This window comes from Arachis ipaensis, chromosome B08, assembly GCF_000816755.2.
Source record: "Arachis ipaensis cultivar K30076 chromosome B08, Araip1.1, whole genome shotgun sequence".
NCBI lineage: Eukaryota > Viridiplantae > Streptophyta > Magnoliopsida > Fabales > Fabaceae > Arachis > Arachis ipaensis.
The window spans coordinates 126,628,697-126,647,683 of record NC_029792.2 but is presented as its reverse complement, the minus strand read 5'-3'; the positions used below and the strand labels follow the sequence as shown (position 1 = coordinate 126,647,683).

Below are 18,987 nucleotides of genomic sequence, written 5' to 3'. Positions count from 1 at the left end.
GTTGGGGTTACTGGTGTCTTTAATTTTTTTTTGTTTTGGGGGTCGTGTCTTTGGGCTAGGAAAATTGCTGAGTTGTTTAAAAATTACAATAGAAAAAATACAATTATTAATATATGTCATGCGGAATTGGTAGGCAAGCTTGTCTCCTTTTTGATAGTCTCAAGTTCGAATCTGCTGAAGAAAAAGTACTTCTGCTGGTGGCAGAGTGGCCCATTGGATTCACAAACTTCAAAATATTCTAAATCAAATTCATAACACCTTGTCATATTAGGTGGAATCGACTAATTGTTCATACAAATTGAATGATGTCATAGCGCGTTTAAACCATTAACATGTAAATTTCTAATAGTTTGCACTTCACAACTTTTACCCTTTTTTTTATAATTTTTACGAGGTTTCTCGCTACGTCTGGTGGATAAAGGACTATCTTTTATCTGCTATTTTCAATTTTTTTTTCTTTTAAAAGAAAAAAATTGACATGAGCGTTCTGGTATATTATTTCTCTTTTCCCAAGTCCAGAATGCTGTGGTGCCTTCAATTTTTCCCCTGCCCCTGAATACTTGAAATATTTTAACAGGAAGCATGGAATAAGTTCAATTCAGAGGAGCTTTTCTAATAACATCTTTATTAGAAAAGGACCACAAACCTAGTAGTTTGCACTGCTCATCAACCTAATCTGTTGAGAAAGGACCACAAACCCTGCTTCAGCTGTGCCCTTCCCTATAGCATGTTGTTTCAATTCTGAGCTGCTGTATTGCATTGCATTGATGGAGAAACATTGCTTTCCTTGCATAGCCTCAAGAAGCCCCAATGTTTTCACAGGAAAATGATTAAGTCTTTGGTGCCATGGACATTCTTCCTCGGGGGCATGTTTTGTTTGTGTAAAATATTTTTGTTATATAGTGATCTACTGAATACATGTTATACCATCGTGTGGATTGATATCAGAATGTGGAAATGCATTACAGTCATACAGTGTATTATGATTGAGTTGAAAAATGTCAAATTGATCTTTTGCATAAAACATTACCATTCATTGAGCGTGTTCTACAGTGTTCTTTGTCGTTTGGACGTGGTTTGAACTCTGATGACTCAATTACCTTTGGATTATGGAATCGCTTATATTGTTTTATTTTCATTAGATCTGACATTGTCTTCTTCTTTCATCTTTTGGGAAACTTAAATTGAATTGTTTTTCTAATGCATTGTTTGGACGTTGAAAAGAAGGTAGGGAATGTGAAAAATGATCCTTTATCTTTTCTATTGACTCAAACAGAGGAAAAATGAGGGGCGTGTCCATTCTGCATCTCCCTTTAATCCTTGCTATGGGGAAAGGTTATTCGAACTTTATACCAGGTTTCTTTTAATTTTCTGTTTGTGTTAAATGTTTCTCTCCTAGCATTCCTTTTGTCATCTGTGGTTGTTTAGAGCATGCTGCATGCCTGTATATTATATAAGTCAGAACGAACAAGCCAATTCGGCTTGCTCTTAGTATATATTAACCGGTAGAGGTAAATACCAAATCGATACCCGAAAGATTCTGGCGCTGACAAAATGGTACCTGACTTTTGTTATTGACAAAATAGTCTCTAAAAGATTTTAAAATTTGACAAGCGTGTTTCCGAGTTTGCCGGAGCACTCCCTCATCGTAGCCCCCTTTCCCTTCCCTTTTCCCTCCCCATCGCATCCCCCTTCCCTCTCCCTCCCTCTCATAACATCTCATCTCATCTCATTTCTGCAATGAAAAAGAACAAAAATCTAATACCTCAAAATTTCATCCTTTCATAGCAACCACAAACCAAAGCTTTCAATTCTTTCTCTTTCTCAGAGCAGAGAAAACAGAACGAGAATCTGAGAAGAAGAAGAAGAAGAAGGAATAATGGATCTAGCACCAGAGGAACTGTAATTCCTGAACATCCCATAAATCTTGAGAGAATCAATCTCAATTCTAAAGAGATCACCGAAAACATTCTACCTTATAACCCCAACCCTAATTTTCCCTCTCTCATTCGCAGATTTAGATCCTCTAAAGTTTGAATTTCACTTTAGAAGGTAAAGTTTGATCTCTCACCATTTATTTCATAAGTGGGACCAAGAGAAAATATGAGAGAAAAACCATTCAAAGGTGAGAGATCAAACTTTATCCTCTAAAGTGAAATTCAAACTTTAGAGGATCCAAATCCCTCATTCGCAATCCTTGCACACTCACTCTTCACACACGCACTCCTCGCTCAGCTCTAGAACCCTTATCAAGACTCTTCCTAAGCTAACCATGAATGGACCCTTCTTCTCATAATCTAGTTCTACTACCTTCTCTTCCTCTTCGCCTTCTCTCTCCTCTCCACCGCCACCGCCGTCTTCACCGTCGCTTCCCTCTACACCAACAAAGCTGTCTCCTTTTCCTCCACCATCTCCGCAATTCCCAAAGTCTTCACGCGTTTGTTCATTACTTACCTCTGGGTCACGCTTTTGATGTTCATCTATAACTTTGTCTTCGTGATTTTCTTGGTTTTGCTTATTATAGCAATTGATACACAAAACTCGTTTATGTAGTTTTTCACGGGTATTGTGGGTGTGTTGGTCAATATGAATTTGGTGGGATTGTTGGCGCAGAACGTTTTCTACTATGTTTGCAAGAGTTACCATTAGGGATGGCAAAACTCCCCGAGACGCGGGGATCCTTGCAAGGACTATCCCAAATGGGGATCCGACTATGGGAAATTTTTCCCGCGGGGATAGAGATGAGGGACAAAATTCCCCCAAGGCAAGCGCGGGGACCTGAGTGGGGATCCCTGCCCCGTCCTCGTTATTCTCTGAAATTTATAAATTTACTAAGTTATCCTTAATAGTTTATTTCTTATATATGTATTTTAGTCATTTCACACACACACACACACACACACACACATTTCACACACACATAGATATAGAAACTCAAAACTTCTAATCTTTATTTACATAACTCTTCTTCAATTCAGAGATCCCTAACACTATTCATACTCCATCCAATCTCTCTGCAGCCACCCCTCGCCACTCTCCCTTCTCACCGCATCGTCACACCTCACCGTACCATCACCCTCACCGCGTCGTGCTTTCTATTTGCGGTGTTTCTTTTCGTAACTCTGTCGTTGTGTCTATTCTCCTCTCTATTGCCGCGTCTCCCACCTTATCCACTGCTTTGTCCTTTGGCTCGTCGTTGCATTCCCCACTGCGTCATTTCGAAAAAAGTCACCATCGTGTCATTTAGACTTTTTGTATAAAATCTTACTGTTTTTGTATATGATGGATACTTGCAGCTCTAATCATATGAAAATTAATAATTAGTTAGAACTATCAGATAGATAGGGAATGGGGTCCCGCGGAGAATAAGACCCTGTGGAGAATGGAGATGGGGAGCAATATTCCCCCACAGCGGGGAATGGGGACGGGGATGGAGAGCAAATCTGAAGGCAGAGATGGGGAGTAGGGAGGCATCCCCCGCCCCTGCCCTGCCCCATTGACATCCCTAGTTACCATCACCAAGGGATTGATAAGAGTGTTTTACATGATCATTTTGGTAAGAAATTTAGGAGGTTTGTAGGTGGATTTTTTCTTTTTCTTCTTTTTTTAATGTAATTGATGGAATAGTGTAATATATTTGGAAAGAAATACAAATGGTATTGGTAGATTGTAATTTGAATTGTGATATTGTGTTCTGTTGTGCGTGTCTCTATCTGTGTCTTTATATGATCTGCGATGGGAAAGGAAAGGGAAGGGGGAAGGGGGGTTTGTAACTGGATTTTTTTCTTCTTTTTCTATCGGTGTTTTTATATGATCTGCGATGAGAGGAAGAGAAAAGTGGGCTGCGATGGAGAGGAAAAGGGAAGGGAGAGTGTGCGTTAGGGGGCTGCGATGGGAGGAAGAGAAAAGGGGGTTGCGATGGGAGGGAGGGGGAGGGGGTTGCGTTGGGTAGGGGGAGGGCTGCGATGGGGAGGGAGATGGAGGGGGAGTCTGCGTTGGGGAGGGAGGGATTAGGGTTTGAGAGGTGGTTTGCTAGGTCACCAAAATACGGTGGCCATGTCAGCATTGTGTTTGTCGGAGATTTACTTCGGCGAGCTCGAGGACACGCTTGTCAAATTTTAAAATCTTTTAGGGACTATTTTGTCAATAACAAAAATCAGATACTATTTTATCAGCGCCAGAATCTTTTGAATACCGATTTGATATTTACCTCAATCAATTGGCTTGGTCACTTCTCAGTGCATGTTTTGATTGGCATAGGAAGTTACAATCTTTGATGATGATGGGTTTTTCGGTCCGTCAGAATTTCGTAATTGATCATGAATAAGTTATAAGGTATTTATAAGACATTTATTTTATTTTTCGGCTCTTTGAATTTAAATTTCAATCTCCTTTACATTTACAAATAGGAAATTTATTAGTATTGAAGATAATTTCACAGTTGAAAGCAATGATCCTAGTAGCAATTTGGATGGGAATTGAGCCAAGCTAAGTCAAGCTCGGGTTCAGCTTACGACTCAACACATTAATAGTCTAGTCCATTTCTAGAGTTTAGGGGGTGAATGTGAATCCGATCGGATTAAATATGGCCAAAATTTCGATCTGATATGTATTAAAATCATCGGATCTAATATCTACGATTTTTAATCTTGAATTTGATTCACACATTTGTAGATTGAGTCGGATATGGTATCGAATATATCCGCAAAAAAAAAAACATTTTTTTTAAAAGCTCATTTTTACTAAACAATACAAATAAATTTTTTTTTTCACTCTTTTAAACATGTTTACTCTAAAAATATTATTAAACATATTTTCTTAAATAATAAAAATAAAATAATACAACATATATGATAATTATTAGTTGAAATAAAATCTAAAAAGAATATTTACTTATTCCTTTTTGTGGATCTGCAGATATGTAAATACCTACTTAAAATTCGTAATCCGATCTTATTAGTGTGCAGAACGGTCAGATTAGATTTGATCCGATAATATTGCGGATCGGATCAATATTTGCAATTTTCAAATTGAATTCGGATAAAACGTCGCGGATATATGGATTAAATAAAAAATAATGTACTCGTATATTTAACAAATGTGAGCGTTATAATTATGTATATGTATAAAATTATATGTTATTAATTATTAATAAATAAAAAATATAAATACATAATATGTGTATTAATTTAATATTTGACCTCAAATTCAACTTTAAACTTAAGATGGGTCATGAGTTTTTATTCACTTCTAGTCCTAATAACAATTATCATGCTGATTTGAAGCATTCATGCATAATGAGTAGTATTTCAATTATTCGTTAGGATTATGTTGTTGTCAATTTATTGAATTTCGTTATGTCCCTTATCTCATAAATTAAATTATGTGTATTCTTTAAGTTTAATTTTATTACTTGAAAATTAGAAAATGAAAAAAAAATCCACTTTTTGTATGCATCACCTAGAAATAATGAAATAAGAAGTAATAATAATTACCATAGCAATGGAACAAAATAAAAAAGATAAGATAAGATAAAATAACATTTTAAGTAGTCCATTTTGGTAATTACATGTTTAAAAGTAATTTTGATTATTACTATTTAAACATTACTAACTTGTCAAACTGTGTCAAATTTAATTCTTCCTATAATAGACTTTATTCAGTATCTTATGAAAAAGGAAAATGACTAAATCAAAATAAATAAATAATCAAAACAAAATAAGAAAGAAGAAATTGAAGTAAGAATGAAAAGTGATAAAAAAAAAGTATTAATTAATTACACTAGTGAATGAATAAACTACTGAAAAATAAAACTGGCAAGTAACTAACATAGAAGGTTGGATGAAGTAGGGGTGCACATGGGTCGGGTGAAGCCGGGTTTGATGTGACCCAGATCTGGCCCGAAATATACACCGGGTCTATTTATTAGACCCGAACTCGACCCTAGACCCGATGAAACCAATACACTTTCGGGCCACAATTATATCGGGTGAAAACCGGGTAAAAACTGGGCCGTTAACATTACATTACGTTGATACCTTCTTTTAAGCTAACATGTAAAAAAAATTCAAATTTCCAAGACTCCAACTATTAGTTAATATGGTAAAATTCACTTAGAAAAATATAATAAGAACCAACCCTTCTTCAAAATTAAAGCATAACCACAATCAATACTAATATTGTCTAATAATACCAAATATTTAAATCAATACAAATAACACAATCTTATGTATTAGTCTAAAGTCTTATGCATTCTAAACATAAAACATTAATTTATAGTCTTATAATGACTAATAACACAAAATATTAAGGTTTACAATACTTAAATTCCACATAAGAATAGTCATGATCTATCACTAATAATACAAAATATTAATTGTGTATGATGACCGGGCCACCGGGCCGACTTCGGGTGACCCGAAATAATGACCGGGTCTATTTTTGAGATCCGTACCCGACCCTAGACCCGATGAAATCACACCAAATTAGTCCCTAAAGTATTCGGGACCGGGCCGGGCCTTCGAGCCGGGCTGGGTCTGTGCACCCCTAGGATGAAGGGACTTTGGCTACAAGCTTGCGCTGAATGGTTTATATGTGTCAAGGTCAACTATGATACCAACTATGGACCCAATCATAGCTGCAACGGTTACTAAGAAACAAAACATACTTAAACTTTGCAAAAAAATCCAACTCCCACTCCATTTTGGCATCTTCTTTTGTTTGATGTACATCTCTACTGGAAAATAAACTGTTAAGGGCCAAAATCCTAGTGCCCCAATCACTCCCAATATGTCATTAAAGAATGGAATCAACATTGCTATAAAAGTTGTTACCACAACAAACAGTGATCTCCAAACTAGTCTAAATGTATTTAGGTTGTATAAGGGTAAAAATGGGATTTGAATTTTGTGTTCTTTTCCACTTACTTCCCATCTTTTAGTTGCCTGTTCTTCAACAAATGCAAAGAGGGGTTGAGAATAAACTTGGTATGCTCCCACAAGGTGAATGACTAGTGCCAAATTTGCAATGTCAATAAGCCAAAATGGCTTATCAAATGCCGTGAGCAAGTTCCCTGGTGCTGAATTTCCAAATGCACCGTAACCTATGCACCCACAAAGAACATAGAATGCTGTGGTTGTTGCAATACTCACATTTGTAGCTATCTTCATTGTTCTTACTTCAAATGGAGATTTTATAGTATCCTGTTTAGTCAGTGTATTATTATCATTATTACTATATACTAATTAATTTATGTATGAAAAAAAAAAGAGAAAGTCTTTTCTATTATTTTTTAAAATAAATTCGTTTGACCAAATTAGTATATTGAATAACAATCATACTAGATATATATAAAAAATCAGTTATTCATATAAAATATATATTAAAGTATAAAATATACTTCGAAAATAAATTAAACAATAAATATATTTATACACAAACAGATCAAACTTATCCAAAATGAGAAAAATAGTATATGATAAAGTAAGGAATTAATCACCGTTAAATTAAGATAATGGAATTGACATATGATAAGAGTTACAAATTCAACAGTAATTAACCCTTTATTTTATCACTTTATATGTCTTTTTACTTTAGACAATCTAAATTCTATACAAAAGCTGATCTTTTGTTTACATAACACTTTTTTTTTTGCATAACTAATATATTTAGAATACAGTTGTGTCTAAATACATTTTTTTCAAATGTATTAATGGAGCGGCATTTATTTTAAAACTAATGATTTGGAAATAGAAAAAAGGGTATATACCTGAATTTCAATGAGAATATTAGAATAAGAATATGCAAAGGCTATGTTGCCAAGAGCTTGAAATATTGCCCACACTTTTTTGGCCTGTGTTTCTGCTTCAGCTCCTGCTATTGTACCCTTGAAAGTACCATTTTCTGTTTTAAGATCCAAACAAACAAAATATTAGACAATAATTTTTAGATGTTTTCGGATCATAAGCAAATTTAAATAGAAAAACAAATTAAAAATAACCTGAAACATGAGCAATTCCAAGGGCTAGACTAATTAAGGAATAGGTGAAGGACATGACTGAAGCAAGTATTGAGAGCAATCCCATTTTATGAAAATTAGGAATTTGAGAAAATACAAGTTGGATTATCCCAAACCATATTATGTACCAATTGCCAGAAACATGACATGAGTTTTTTCCATGAGAAGAATGTATGCAATCTGTCTTTGCGATTGCCCTGCCAACCAAAGCCAAAAAATTTTAATCAATTTCAAACATAATTAATTGTCAATCATAGAAATTGCATAAAAAATTAGATTAATTTCAATGCATACAAGTATAAAGTATTTTACACTAATTCTCTCTCTCTTTATTTTTTTAATAAGTTATAAATAGTTATACTAAGATTTAAATAATTTTAATAACAAGACAATATATAATTGAATTTTCTTTTAACTAGTTTATATTTATTTATTTATTTATTTGACTAGTATTATTCAAGAGTTTAATTTTTAGGTGCTATTAATACAGATAAGAATACTTGATTAGATATTATTGACTAACAAATGTAAACACAAATTAGGCTAGCCAATGAGTAATAGCTCAAATGGCATAGTCTTCCCATACTCAATTAAGAGATTGAGGGTTCGAGTCTCCTATCTTTGGTAAAAAAAACAAAAAAACAAAAACAAAAAACAAAAAACAAATTAGGCTAATTATCCAAAATGTAGTAAAATATGACAAGTTAAGTTGAGTTGACCGAATTGGTCTACTATGAGAAAATTTTTTTTTTTAAATAAAGCTCAACATTCAAATTTTTTATCCAGAAAAATTTTAAATTTATTAAAAAAAGAAGCCAAATTACTTCAACTTAACACTCATTGCCATAATACATCAATATTAAATTATTAAAAGGAATCTCTTTTTATAATTATCATTCAACCTTCTTCGTTGATTTTCTTTGATACATTAACAATGATAAAATTTGAAATTAGGGTCTCAATCTATTACACAAACCCCTTATTATTAGATAATTCCTAATTTTAGTAGCTTAACATGTTTCATAGTTAACACCCTAGCTGATATGGAAACCCTAGCTGATAGCCAATAACTGAAATGGGAGGCAGAGAGGCTGTGAGAGGTGAGTACTCCAGGGGTAGTACAAGAGGAGTACAGTTAACACCAAAGGATCCTAGAATTTGGAATCGGGAGGCATATCATCGTTTGGAAAATGATTCATTCTCTGTGTTTGTGGATAATCTACCGGCTGATATCTCAAGGAGGGAGCTGTATCACTTACTTTGTTGGACGGGAAGAATTAACGACATATATCTTGGCCGGAAACGAAAGAGTGGTGTGATCTATTTATTTGCCTTTGTTCGGTACACGACAAAAGGGGGCGCTCTCAAGGCGATTGCAGAAATGAACCAGTGGAGATTACGGGGGAAGGTAATTACCGTCGGGGAAGCTAAGTATCGAAGACAGTTTCAGATGGGTGGCACAGTGCGGAAGGAAATAACAAGTCCCAATGGCGGTGAAGCAGTGGATTCTTATCAGGGGAATGGGGTGGCTGCGGCCAAAGCTATGAAGGAACAGCCAGTGCGAGACCATAAGAATGCCACAGAGGGGAATGGACCTGTGAAAAGAATTGATGTGCCGGTAGTCGAAGCAAATATGGAATGGTTGGCGAGGAGTTTAGTGGGGCACACGTTACACCCAGTGGACCTCAGATCAGTGAAGACGGTGGTGTCTAAAAATCTGCCCAACATTGTGGATGTTAGGGAGATCGGGCCGTGCAAAGTGCTGGTAATATTTGATACTGTGCAGCATGCGGAGGGAGTGTTTACATTCAAGATGGATAATTTGTTGCAAGTATTCCATAGGATCTCGCGTTGGGAGGAATCGGAACGGTGTATTACTCGACGAGCGTGGCTGGAGTGCTACGGAATTCCTTTACATGCATGGGCGCCGGAAACGTTCAAGAGAATAGGAGGGCAGTGGGGCAACGTGGTCCAGTGTGATGTAATGACGGGGGAAGGAGCATCGTTTGAAGCAGGGAGGATTCAAGTTGAGACGGGGGTATTCGATGTAATCCGAGAATGGATGCAAATTGTTGTTGGGAAGACGGTGTTTGAGATCTTTGTGAAGGAGGTAGAACCACAGGAGGGCGGTGCGGTCAGCATGGGGAGAAGCAGAAGTGTCTATGCGAAGAATGAAGTTTCTGGCACCGCTGGCACGGCCATGAAGAAGGGGGAGGGTAGTTGGGACCTGGCGGCGGAACTGGTTACTGGTAGGCCTACGGAGGCTGAGCATGGTGAGGACAGAATAGTAATCTCTGATGTGTTTTTGAATGATGTGGACGTTGCCTTTTTGAAATTCAAAAAGGATACGGTTGTACCGGATTTGAGCTCACCAAGCTGGACAATTCAGTCAGTGATGGAGTTTATGATGGTACAACGGAGGCTAGAAGGAAGGCGCTTGTGAGCTTTTGTTCAAAATGGTATATTAGAAAGGAAATGCACTGGAAACAGATGTCTCGGTCTAAACATGCTGCAAACATGGATAGGAATACCAGATACTTTCATAACATTGCTTCGGCCAGAAGACGGAATAACAGGATTGATGCTCTGATGTTACATGGAAGACTTGTGCGGAATCAGGCGAGAATAAAAGGTGCGATTAGAGGGTTCTACAAGGATTTATATCGACAGGAATATGTTTGTTGAGCATTTATTCCTTAGGTGTGAGGTAACATGGCAGGTGTGGTGCAAGTGGCTGAGGTTACTAGGAAGGGAGTGGGTGATTCCCGGAACTGTTAAAGAAATGTTTGAGAGTTGGCATGGAATGCATAATAGACAACAGGGGAAGAAGATGTGGATGTCAGTGTTCTTTGCAGTGATTTGGAACATTTGGTTGGAACGGAATGCACGAATCTTCAAGAATGCAAGAGCAAGCCTGGAGGTCATACACACAAGGACGTTGATGAGCTACACGGAATGGAGTGGTGGTGATCCTGGGGGAGGATGAGAGTACTAGGGATAGTAGGGGTTGGTTTATTTGTTAGTAGCTAGTTATGTGTCTTCTTTTTTCTTTTATTTGCTCCACTTTAATGTGTTTAACTTCCTTTGTTTCAAAAAAAAAAAACATGTTTCATAGTTTGTATTAATTACATTAATTTTTAATTTGTGTCTGTACAAATAAATACTTATTGAGACAAACGCACAAATGCATAAATATTCATTTTATTTTATTTATTTAAAAAATTCTGAATACATTTATTATTGACCACATCGAAAATCAGTTTCAAAATTTTAAACATTTCAAAGATGAAAGTTAGGTTTAACTGAAACTCACATCATACTCATAGCGGCGCCAATTGTATATCCAATTGCAGTTCCATAAAGATTTGTATATTGCATTATTCCACAAAAAATGAAATTTTTTCCTCCTGCAAAACAATTATAGCATATCCAATATTATTTATGGAAATATTNNNCTCTCTTATTGATTAAATCATAATACTTTATACGGAAAGTGATATACTCTACTATATGTAAAATCTATCATAAGAAAAATATTAAAATAATACATCTTCAACTTTCATGTGCCATTTAATTTTTAATGTTACGTGAATATGTGATTGCAATTAACAAAAAGAGCAAAATATTTAAGAAGTTACGGTTCGAGTCTCTTATTTTTGGTAAAAAAAAAATTAACAAAAAGAGCAAATAAACAAATATAAGCCAATGAGTTATAGCTCAAATGGCATAGTCTCCCCGTACTCAATTAAGAAGTTACGGATTCGAGTCTCATATCTTTTGGTTTAAAAAAAAAATATAAGATCATCTATATCTCCTCAACATACATCTCCAGATTGAAGAAGATTCTGCTTGTAAATCATTATACGATTTCATAAATATAACATAAAGAACTCAAATCCTTCATGTATATAATATACAAATTTTACAGGTTACAGATTTAATCGCATTTATTATTTTCATTTTATCTTTTTTTTTTCCTTATATTCTCTTATTAAGATTTTCTTTTCCTTTTATCACACGGATGTTTCTCTAGTAAATAACTAACTAAATCTACAAACGTGTTAAATTGAAACTGAATTTTAAATGCACGCGGTACGTTAACAAATAAAGAACACGCCTCTTTCAATGATATCAAATAATAAGAGACAAAATAACAGTCATATAATATCACATTATAAAATACCCGTATTAATATATCTAACATTGACTATTCTTATCTTCATACAAAGATAATAAAATTTAACATATTTAATATAATATTTATCAATATCTTAACTGTCATCTCCCTGTAAACTCATAATTTAGCTACCATGTATAATTAGTTTTGTTTGTATTACTTACCGAGAATATTGCCAATGGCTTCCATGTAAGTGTAACTCCTCTTGCCAGTAACAGGGTCTCCAACACGGTAAGAATCAGCAAGAAAATATGAAGTATACAACGTGACGAGACTGAAGAAGATCATAACAATAGGGCCAGCAATCCAACCTAATTGTGCTATCGACCATGCTAACGACAAAACTCCAGATCCAATCACTGCTGTTATTATATGAGAACTTGTCGTCCACACAGTTCCTACACCAAAAAAAAATATATATTATCATAACAAATTATTCCATTTAAATAATAATTAATAAAACCCCATTGAAAATCTCTTCATATATAATGAAGGACAACTTCAATTATTCTTAGCCTAGTGTTATCTAAATAACACAGCTGTATTTCGTTATTTTCAAGGTACATTTATTGAACTATATGAATAATGTGTGTTTAATATTTATTAAGTAAATATTGTTTCAATTTTTTATTTCCGGAAAAATCTGGAAAATTTGAGAGCCGCTAGCAAATCCCAAACTAAAATTCAATTTAAAAAAAAAAAAAAGAACTCGAGAAAATAAAATAGAACTGATTACAAGAAAATCATAAAAGACTTGAATTCAATTTTTTTTTATTCATCTCCGTTGATAAAACTAAAATGAGAAAGAAAAGGAAGAGATTGTGATAACATTATAATAACATACATACATGGATTGGATTAATTTGTATTGTTACCTCTTCGTTTCGGGCGGCCGTCGTCGTCGTAAAGTGAGGCATCGTGATGGTGGCTAACGGTGGTTGTTGCGGCGGCGGAAGCGTTTTCATCAATCATCTTTGGTGTGTTATTCGTTGGAGACACCAAATATGAGTTTTCAGCCTTGCAAGTTGCAACTAATAAGTTGCATTCAAAATTTCACAAATAAAAGATGCAATGCGAAAAAAGGGTTTGGTTCGTTGAATTAAATAGGAGCAATAATTATGGCGCTTTGAATAAAAAAGGTCAAGGATTGACACATGTTTCAATTTTTTTTTGGTGACTAACAACACATGTGCCAAATTTGTTGAATATATATTTATCTACTCATTTTTCTTTTAATTTTTAAATAATTTTTCAAATAAAATAATAGAGATGTGTTTAAAAAAGTATATAAATGAATTTTAATGGGATTTAAAATTGTATTAATAAATAAAAAATATTTTTTAATAAATGAACACGTGTAATTAATATTTATTCAACTAAGTTAATTAAAGGTATTATTAGATATTTCGAGAAAATAAGTTGATATTTTTAATTTATTTAAATTAGGAGAGTAATTGTTATTAAAGATGTATAATATTTTTCTTTATCATATTTATTATTCAATAACTAATTCATTAATTTTTTTTTATCAAAATATAAGACTCGAAACCGCAACCTCTTAATTGAGTATGCGGAAACTATGCCATTTGAGCTATAACTCATTGGCAATAACTAATTCATTAATTAAATTCATAGTAATTTGAATTTTAATTTCATGATAAAATATTAGAAGATAATATACTAAAAACACTAACATATCTAATTTAAAATTTAAAAAATATGAAAATAGATCCTAACCAACAATAAATAATCTTCAACCTTTTAGAATATAGTCATAACTAATTTTATATTTATTGAATTTGAATAGTCTTTAGCTACATAAAAGGATAAGAAAAATATCTTTATTCTTTGAGTTTAATACAAAATCAAATTCATATTTAATTAGGTAATTTATTAGAAGGTTATAGTAAAAAATCACACTATTATAACCAACCAGCCTCATATACTAGCAATATTTCGTGAATATCTCAAGTTGTAGTTATACGAATGACTTCGTTCAAAGTTCGTTTTAAAACTAAATTCACTATAAATTTTGTCTAATAGCTATTTTTAAATTCCAAATATAAAAAATTTTATAAGGTTTGTAAAGTGACGATTCAGATTGGACATTTTACTTAAACGCGGATTAAATTTTTCTAATACAATCTGTACATACCTAAGAGTCATTTGGGTCATTTTTTTCATTCTATTCCCTTTTTTATACAAAATATTTTAGGTAAACTGTCTTCTTTGTCTTCTATTATCTCTATAAATTGCCATTCATATACTTTTTCCACCTCATTATAAGAAAATTCATTATTTCTTCTCACTTCCTTACCTTCATTCTAAACCTTCGTCAAACTATTCACAAATTTCGATTCACTCATCTATTGTTTGAGAATGTATCCTCTCTGAATTAAACTATGTAAACTATGGAGATTAAGAATATGTAGATTTTCTTTCTACAATAAAACCAACATGGACTCAAAGATTTGCATAGGATTCTTATCCTCTGCAAACTCAATATTTATATTGGGTTCATCGAAAGAATGAAATCTATCTATTAGTCAAAGATTCATCATACCTACATCAAAACACACACAAAGTCTAACCATAGAACAAGTCTCTTTTCGCTAACGATATGTGTGGTTCTTTTTCGAATGTAGTTGTTGTCGTCTTCGAGCATCTTCCTTTTTGCATTTCTTCTTCAACAACATCGTCATTATCGTCTTCTTCGTCTTAGCTTCTTATTCTCTTATATATGTTTAGAAAATTAGAAAACATCAATTTTAATTCACATCATAAAAATTTTGATGAATAGCACAAAAATTTTGGTGCACGACACAGAAAAATACACAATACAAAAAATTTTGACGGACTACATGTCCAAAAATATTGATACTCAAATAACAAAATATATACAGCATAGAAATATTTAAAAGATCACAATTGACCCATCTAATTAACAAAATATCTGTGCTATAGATAAAATTTTTTATACTATGTGTAAATTTTTTTATGCCATATCAATAAATTGTACCAACTTAATTAAATTTAATTACAAAAATATTTATATATAGTCTTTTTTTTTTTTGGGAGGGGGGATTTTCTTCTATTGTAGCAATTTAAACCTCGACTAAACATTTTTATGAGTTACCATTTATAAAACATTTTCTTTTAATGTATTGTCCATGTTTATTCTTTCACTACTCTTTCTCTCATGTTTTCCACTATTACATTTACTTTTTAAGGGACCGAACAACTAATTTCCCATCTTCTTACATTATATTTTTGTTTAATTCAAGTGTAAGGATTTTTGAAAAACTACACTTTGGAGAAATTAAACATTGTATGTTTTTAACGATTTTAATTTACTTAAAAAATGCATATATAACCTACAAATTCACAAAAGTCTACCAAATTATTTTATCATTATTGTAGGGTTATATAGTAACGCTGTCATTTTGTTCAAGTAGTATGAAACCCTAATCAAGGTTATATTCGGAATACAAAAACTCTCTTAGGAGTTAGGACCTAGAAGTTTGAAACTTCAAGTACGAGTCCCTTTTGTGAATCTTTAATACGTTGTTGTTACTCAAACCTAGGAAAAATCAATTGACATGCATGACCAATTCATATGCTTATGCTTTTCTTTGTTTTAGTTCATTAAAAAGCATTTCTTTCTTTTTGGAAATTATTGTAGCAATATTTTTATTATATGGTACCAACGAGCTATAGCTCAAATGACATAATCTTCCTATACTCATTTAAAAAATTGTGAATTTGCGTTTCACTCGTAATTTTAAAAAAAATTCTTATTATATGGCATGATTTTTGTGTCCTGCATGTATTTGGCCGGCACCTCATGTTTTATTCTACAAGTTTGATGTCTATCTTACCACTATATCCAACAACTAAATCCAAAACCTCCATGTATAAATTATAATACTATTTTTCCCTCTTTTTTATTTTGAATCTAATTGTTGCCATAGTTGTAAACTTGACGTTTTTTATTTACGACAAATATTAATCAATAAGTACATTTGAAAAGTGTAGCCTTATCTTAATATCTATAAATACATTTTTTCCATTAAAGAGAGCGCTTTTCAGGAGTAGTCTATGTTTTGGGTATGCTTACAAAGCGTCTCCTAATATAAACGTGCTATAACCTTTACGAATTTTTCCTTTTCATAAACACGCACCCTTCTCCTTCATTTAGAGATCAGAGTTTACCTTCTTCAGTTCTTGTTTGCCGTTTTCGCCCTTCATTTTAACAAACCCGTGAAACCCCTTCTTTATCCTTAATCTTGCAAAACCCTTTCCCTCTCCCTTCCCCCTTCTAATTCTCTGAAACCATTATGATGTCTCTAAAAAGTAAAAATCCTTTTCCCCTTTTAATCCTCTTGAAACCCTTGCCCTTTTATCTCTAAACCCAAACACTCATTTACGGCGTTGGCACTGGACAGACGATGGCTAATGGCAGGGAGGCATTGAGTAACGGAACCACGACCAGTAAAGAGCAACAGAATAGAGGAGGCGAGGCGAGCTGCGATGGGAATTAAGCTGTGGCCGCGAGAAAGAGATGTGATGGTGACTGATATGGGGTGGAGATGCAAAGATGTGACCAGAACCACTCACCACTCCAGCTCCACATTCTAATGTCTCAGAATCTCTCTATCCCTCTCGTAACCACTCAGTTGGTCGCGGTCAAAACTGCTCATTCTTTGTTCTCAGTGACGAAAAACAGTGAAGAACGACAAGTTGGCCTTGGTGATGACGAACCGCGATGGAGAACTGAGATGGTAGTGACGATGAACCGAGACATAAGCACTGAATAGAGATCAATGGTGTGTATGAATTTTCTGGTTTTGCAATTTTGTTGAGGATTTATTGTTCTGATATTTGGGGTTTTACAATCTTGTGTAATTTCTGCTCTTACTATGTTAGAGTTTACTTTTTTATTTTGAATTTTGCTTTATTATTTTGCATCTTGCTTTGTTAGGGTTTGTTAGTTGTTATTAGTGTTATTCTCTAATTGGAAACCAAGTACCAGCAGGTTTGGTAGTTGTTATTAGTGTTAGGGGTGTCCGCGGATCGGATCGGATCGGATATGGCCGAAAATTCGATCCGATCCACATAATTTCTATCAATCGGATATGATATCCGCACTTTTTAGTGCCAAATAAAATAATACAATATATGAATAATAATTATTAACTAAAACATACAAACAAGTAAATATAATACCAAACATATATATATTTATTTATTTTTTAATTATTATTGTGCGGATCTGCGGATCCGTGGATCGGATACGCGGATGTAGAGCAAATATCCGCGATCCGATCCGCAAAGGGTGCGGATCGGATCGTATCCGCAATTTTTGGATCGGATGCGGATATTTACTGCGGATCTGCGGATACGATCCGATCCATGCACACCCCTAATTAGTGTTATTCTTGCGGAAGCTGGATTACTTTCTTGGGATAAACTGATTATTATGGATTAAATTACATGCTAAATAGCATGCATTTACCATGGATATCATGAAATAATTATTGATAGATTGGTTTACCTAGTCATAACTTGACCTTCATGCTACTCTTTAATTATCTGATCATAACTTGCCGGAATGAATTTACAATATTAACCTGTTCTTTCTCATTCTCTAACTCGCTCTCACTTTTCAGTTCGAAGGTGAGTATGATTGTGATAGTGATGATGAGGTATGAGATATATAGAATTCTCCTCTTTATTCTATTCTATGACAATTTCTATTTAGAGAGTATTACAACAATGCAGTGTGCTGCGCGTGCTAATTTGAAAATTTATTCTTCTGTTAATCATTCTAGCATAATCAGATAGAGAAAAATTGGAGTCTCTTTGGAAAAACAATGTCACTGGTATTTCAATGTCTCTATCTTGCTTTTTGCAAAAGTAAAACTCTTCGTTCTAGAATTTATTTTTGATGAATTGAACAAAGCGTTATAGTAGAAGATGTCTGGGGCTGCTTTTGTAACACCCTACCACACAAAGCTTTACGCTTAAGTCGTAAAACAGAGGTGATGTGGTATTACGACCTCTAAAATAAAATAAGTACATATAATAGCAGAAGAGTTATAATATGCTAGGAGCCTTGAAGGATAGGGAAAATAAAAATCGCGAGATAAAAGCGCAACGCTCAAGGAACGAGTTAACTTGCATGCTAAGAAAACTGTAACTGTCAAACATAAGATAACAATAGTAGGAATAGAGTGCTAAAGATACAAAATAACAAGCTCCTAACTTAGCCTGCGAAGTCAAGACTGGCCGGAGAATATTTACACATATATACATACATATCCGAAACCCAAAAGTACATACACACAATCCTGCCTCTCCATAAACCTCTAAGAGGATCAAAAAGAACAAGTTATGCGGAGAGAAAGCTAAGTACATATATATACATCACTGTACAACAAAACTATACAACAACACTATCCAGTAACCCCTCCGCTTTAAGAGTCCAGACGCCTAACGAGATGGCTCCCGACCTACATCTGAAAAACAACAACATAGTATGGAATGAGAACCGGAGGTTCTCAGTATGGTAAAGGTGCCACACACATAATATATAAGGTCTTGGGAATGCCAGAGGCAATCCTAGAACGCCGACACTCAGATTGTAGAGCTTAAAGTATTAAACAGAAGCCATAAAAAGTGGTTTCCTATAAATATTTAATCCTAACTTAACTTAACCTTAAATCTAAGTCCTATACTACTATTCCTCCATACCTCCAATTCCATCATGCATTTTCACAGACAAATAAACAGA

General features: G+C 34.0%; 2 protein-coding genes across 3 annotated transcripts in view; one reads left to right on the top strand and one right to left on the bottom strand.

The window, feature by feature from the left end:
* LOC107612950 (auxilin-related protein 2) overlaps positions 1–4,342 on the top strand; it is a 10,152-nt gene extending 5,810 nt beyond the window's left edge. The window contains exons 8-9 of one of the 2 annotated variants that reach the window (XM_021110101.1): positions 1,277–1,356; positions 4,261–4,342. In XM_021110101.1, coding sequence (XP_020965760.1) covers positions 1,277–1,356; positions 4,261–4,327 — 147 coding nt within the window. In that variant the 3' untranslated portion in view covers positions 4,328–4,342. Of the gene's footprint in view, positions 1–577; positions 1,000–1,276; positions 1,357–4,260 lie in introns of those variants that run through there. The other variant, XM_016314747.2, reaches the window with a different exon arrangement.
* Positions 6,358–13,331, bottom strand: LOC107614176 (amino acid permease 4). The gene is made up of 6 exons (XM_016316408.2): positions 13,070–13,331; positions 12,359–12,592; positions 11,331–11,424; positions 8,000–8,214; positions 7,769–7,902; positions 6,358–7,202 (listed from the first exon to the last, which is right to left on the bottom strand). Exons 1-6 carry the CDS (start codon positions 13,164–13,166, stop codon positions 6,567–6,569), a joined length of 1,410 nt encoding a protein of 469 aa, XP_016171894.1. The 5' UTR covers positions 13,167–13,331; the 3' UTR covers positions 6,358–6,566.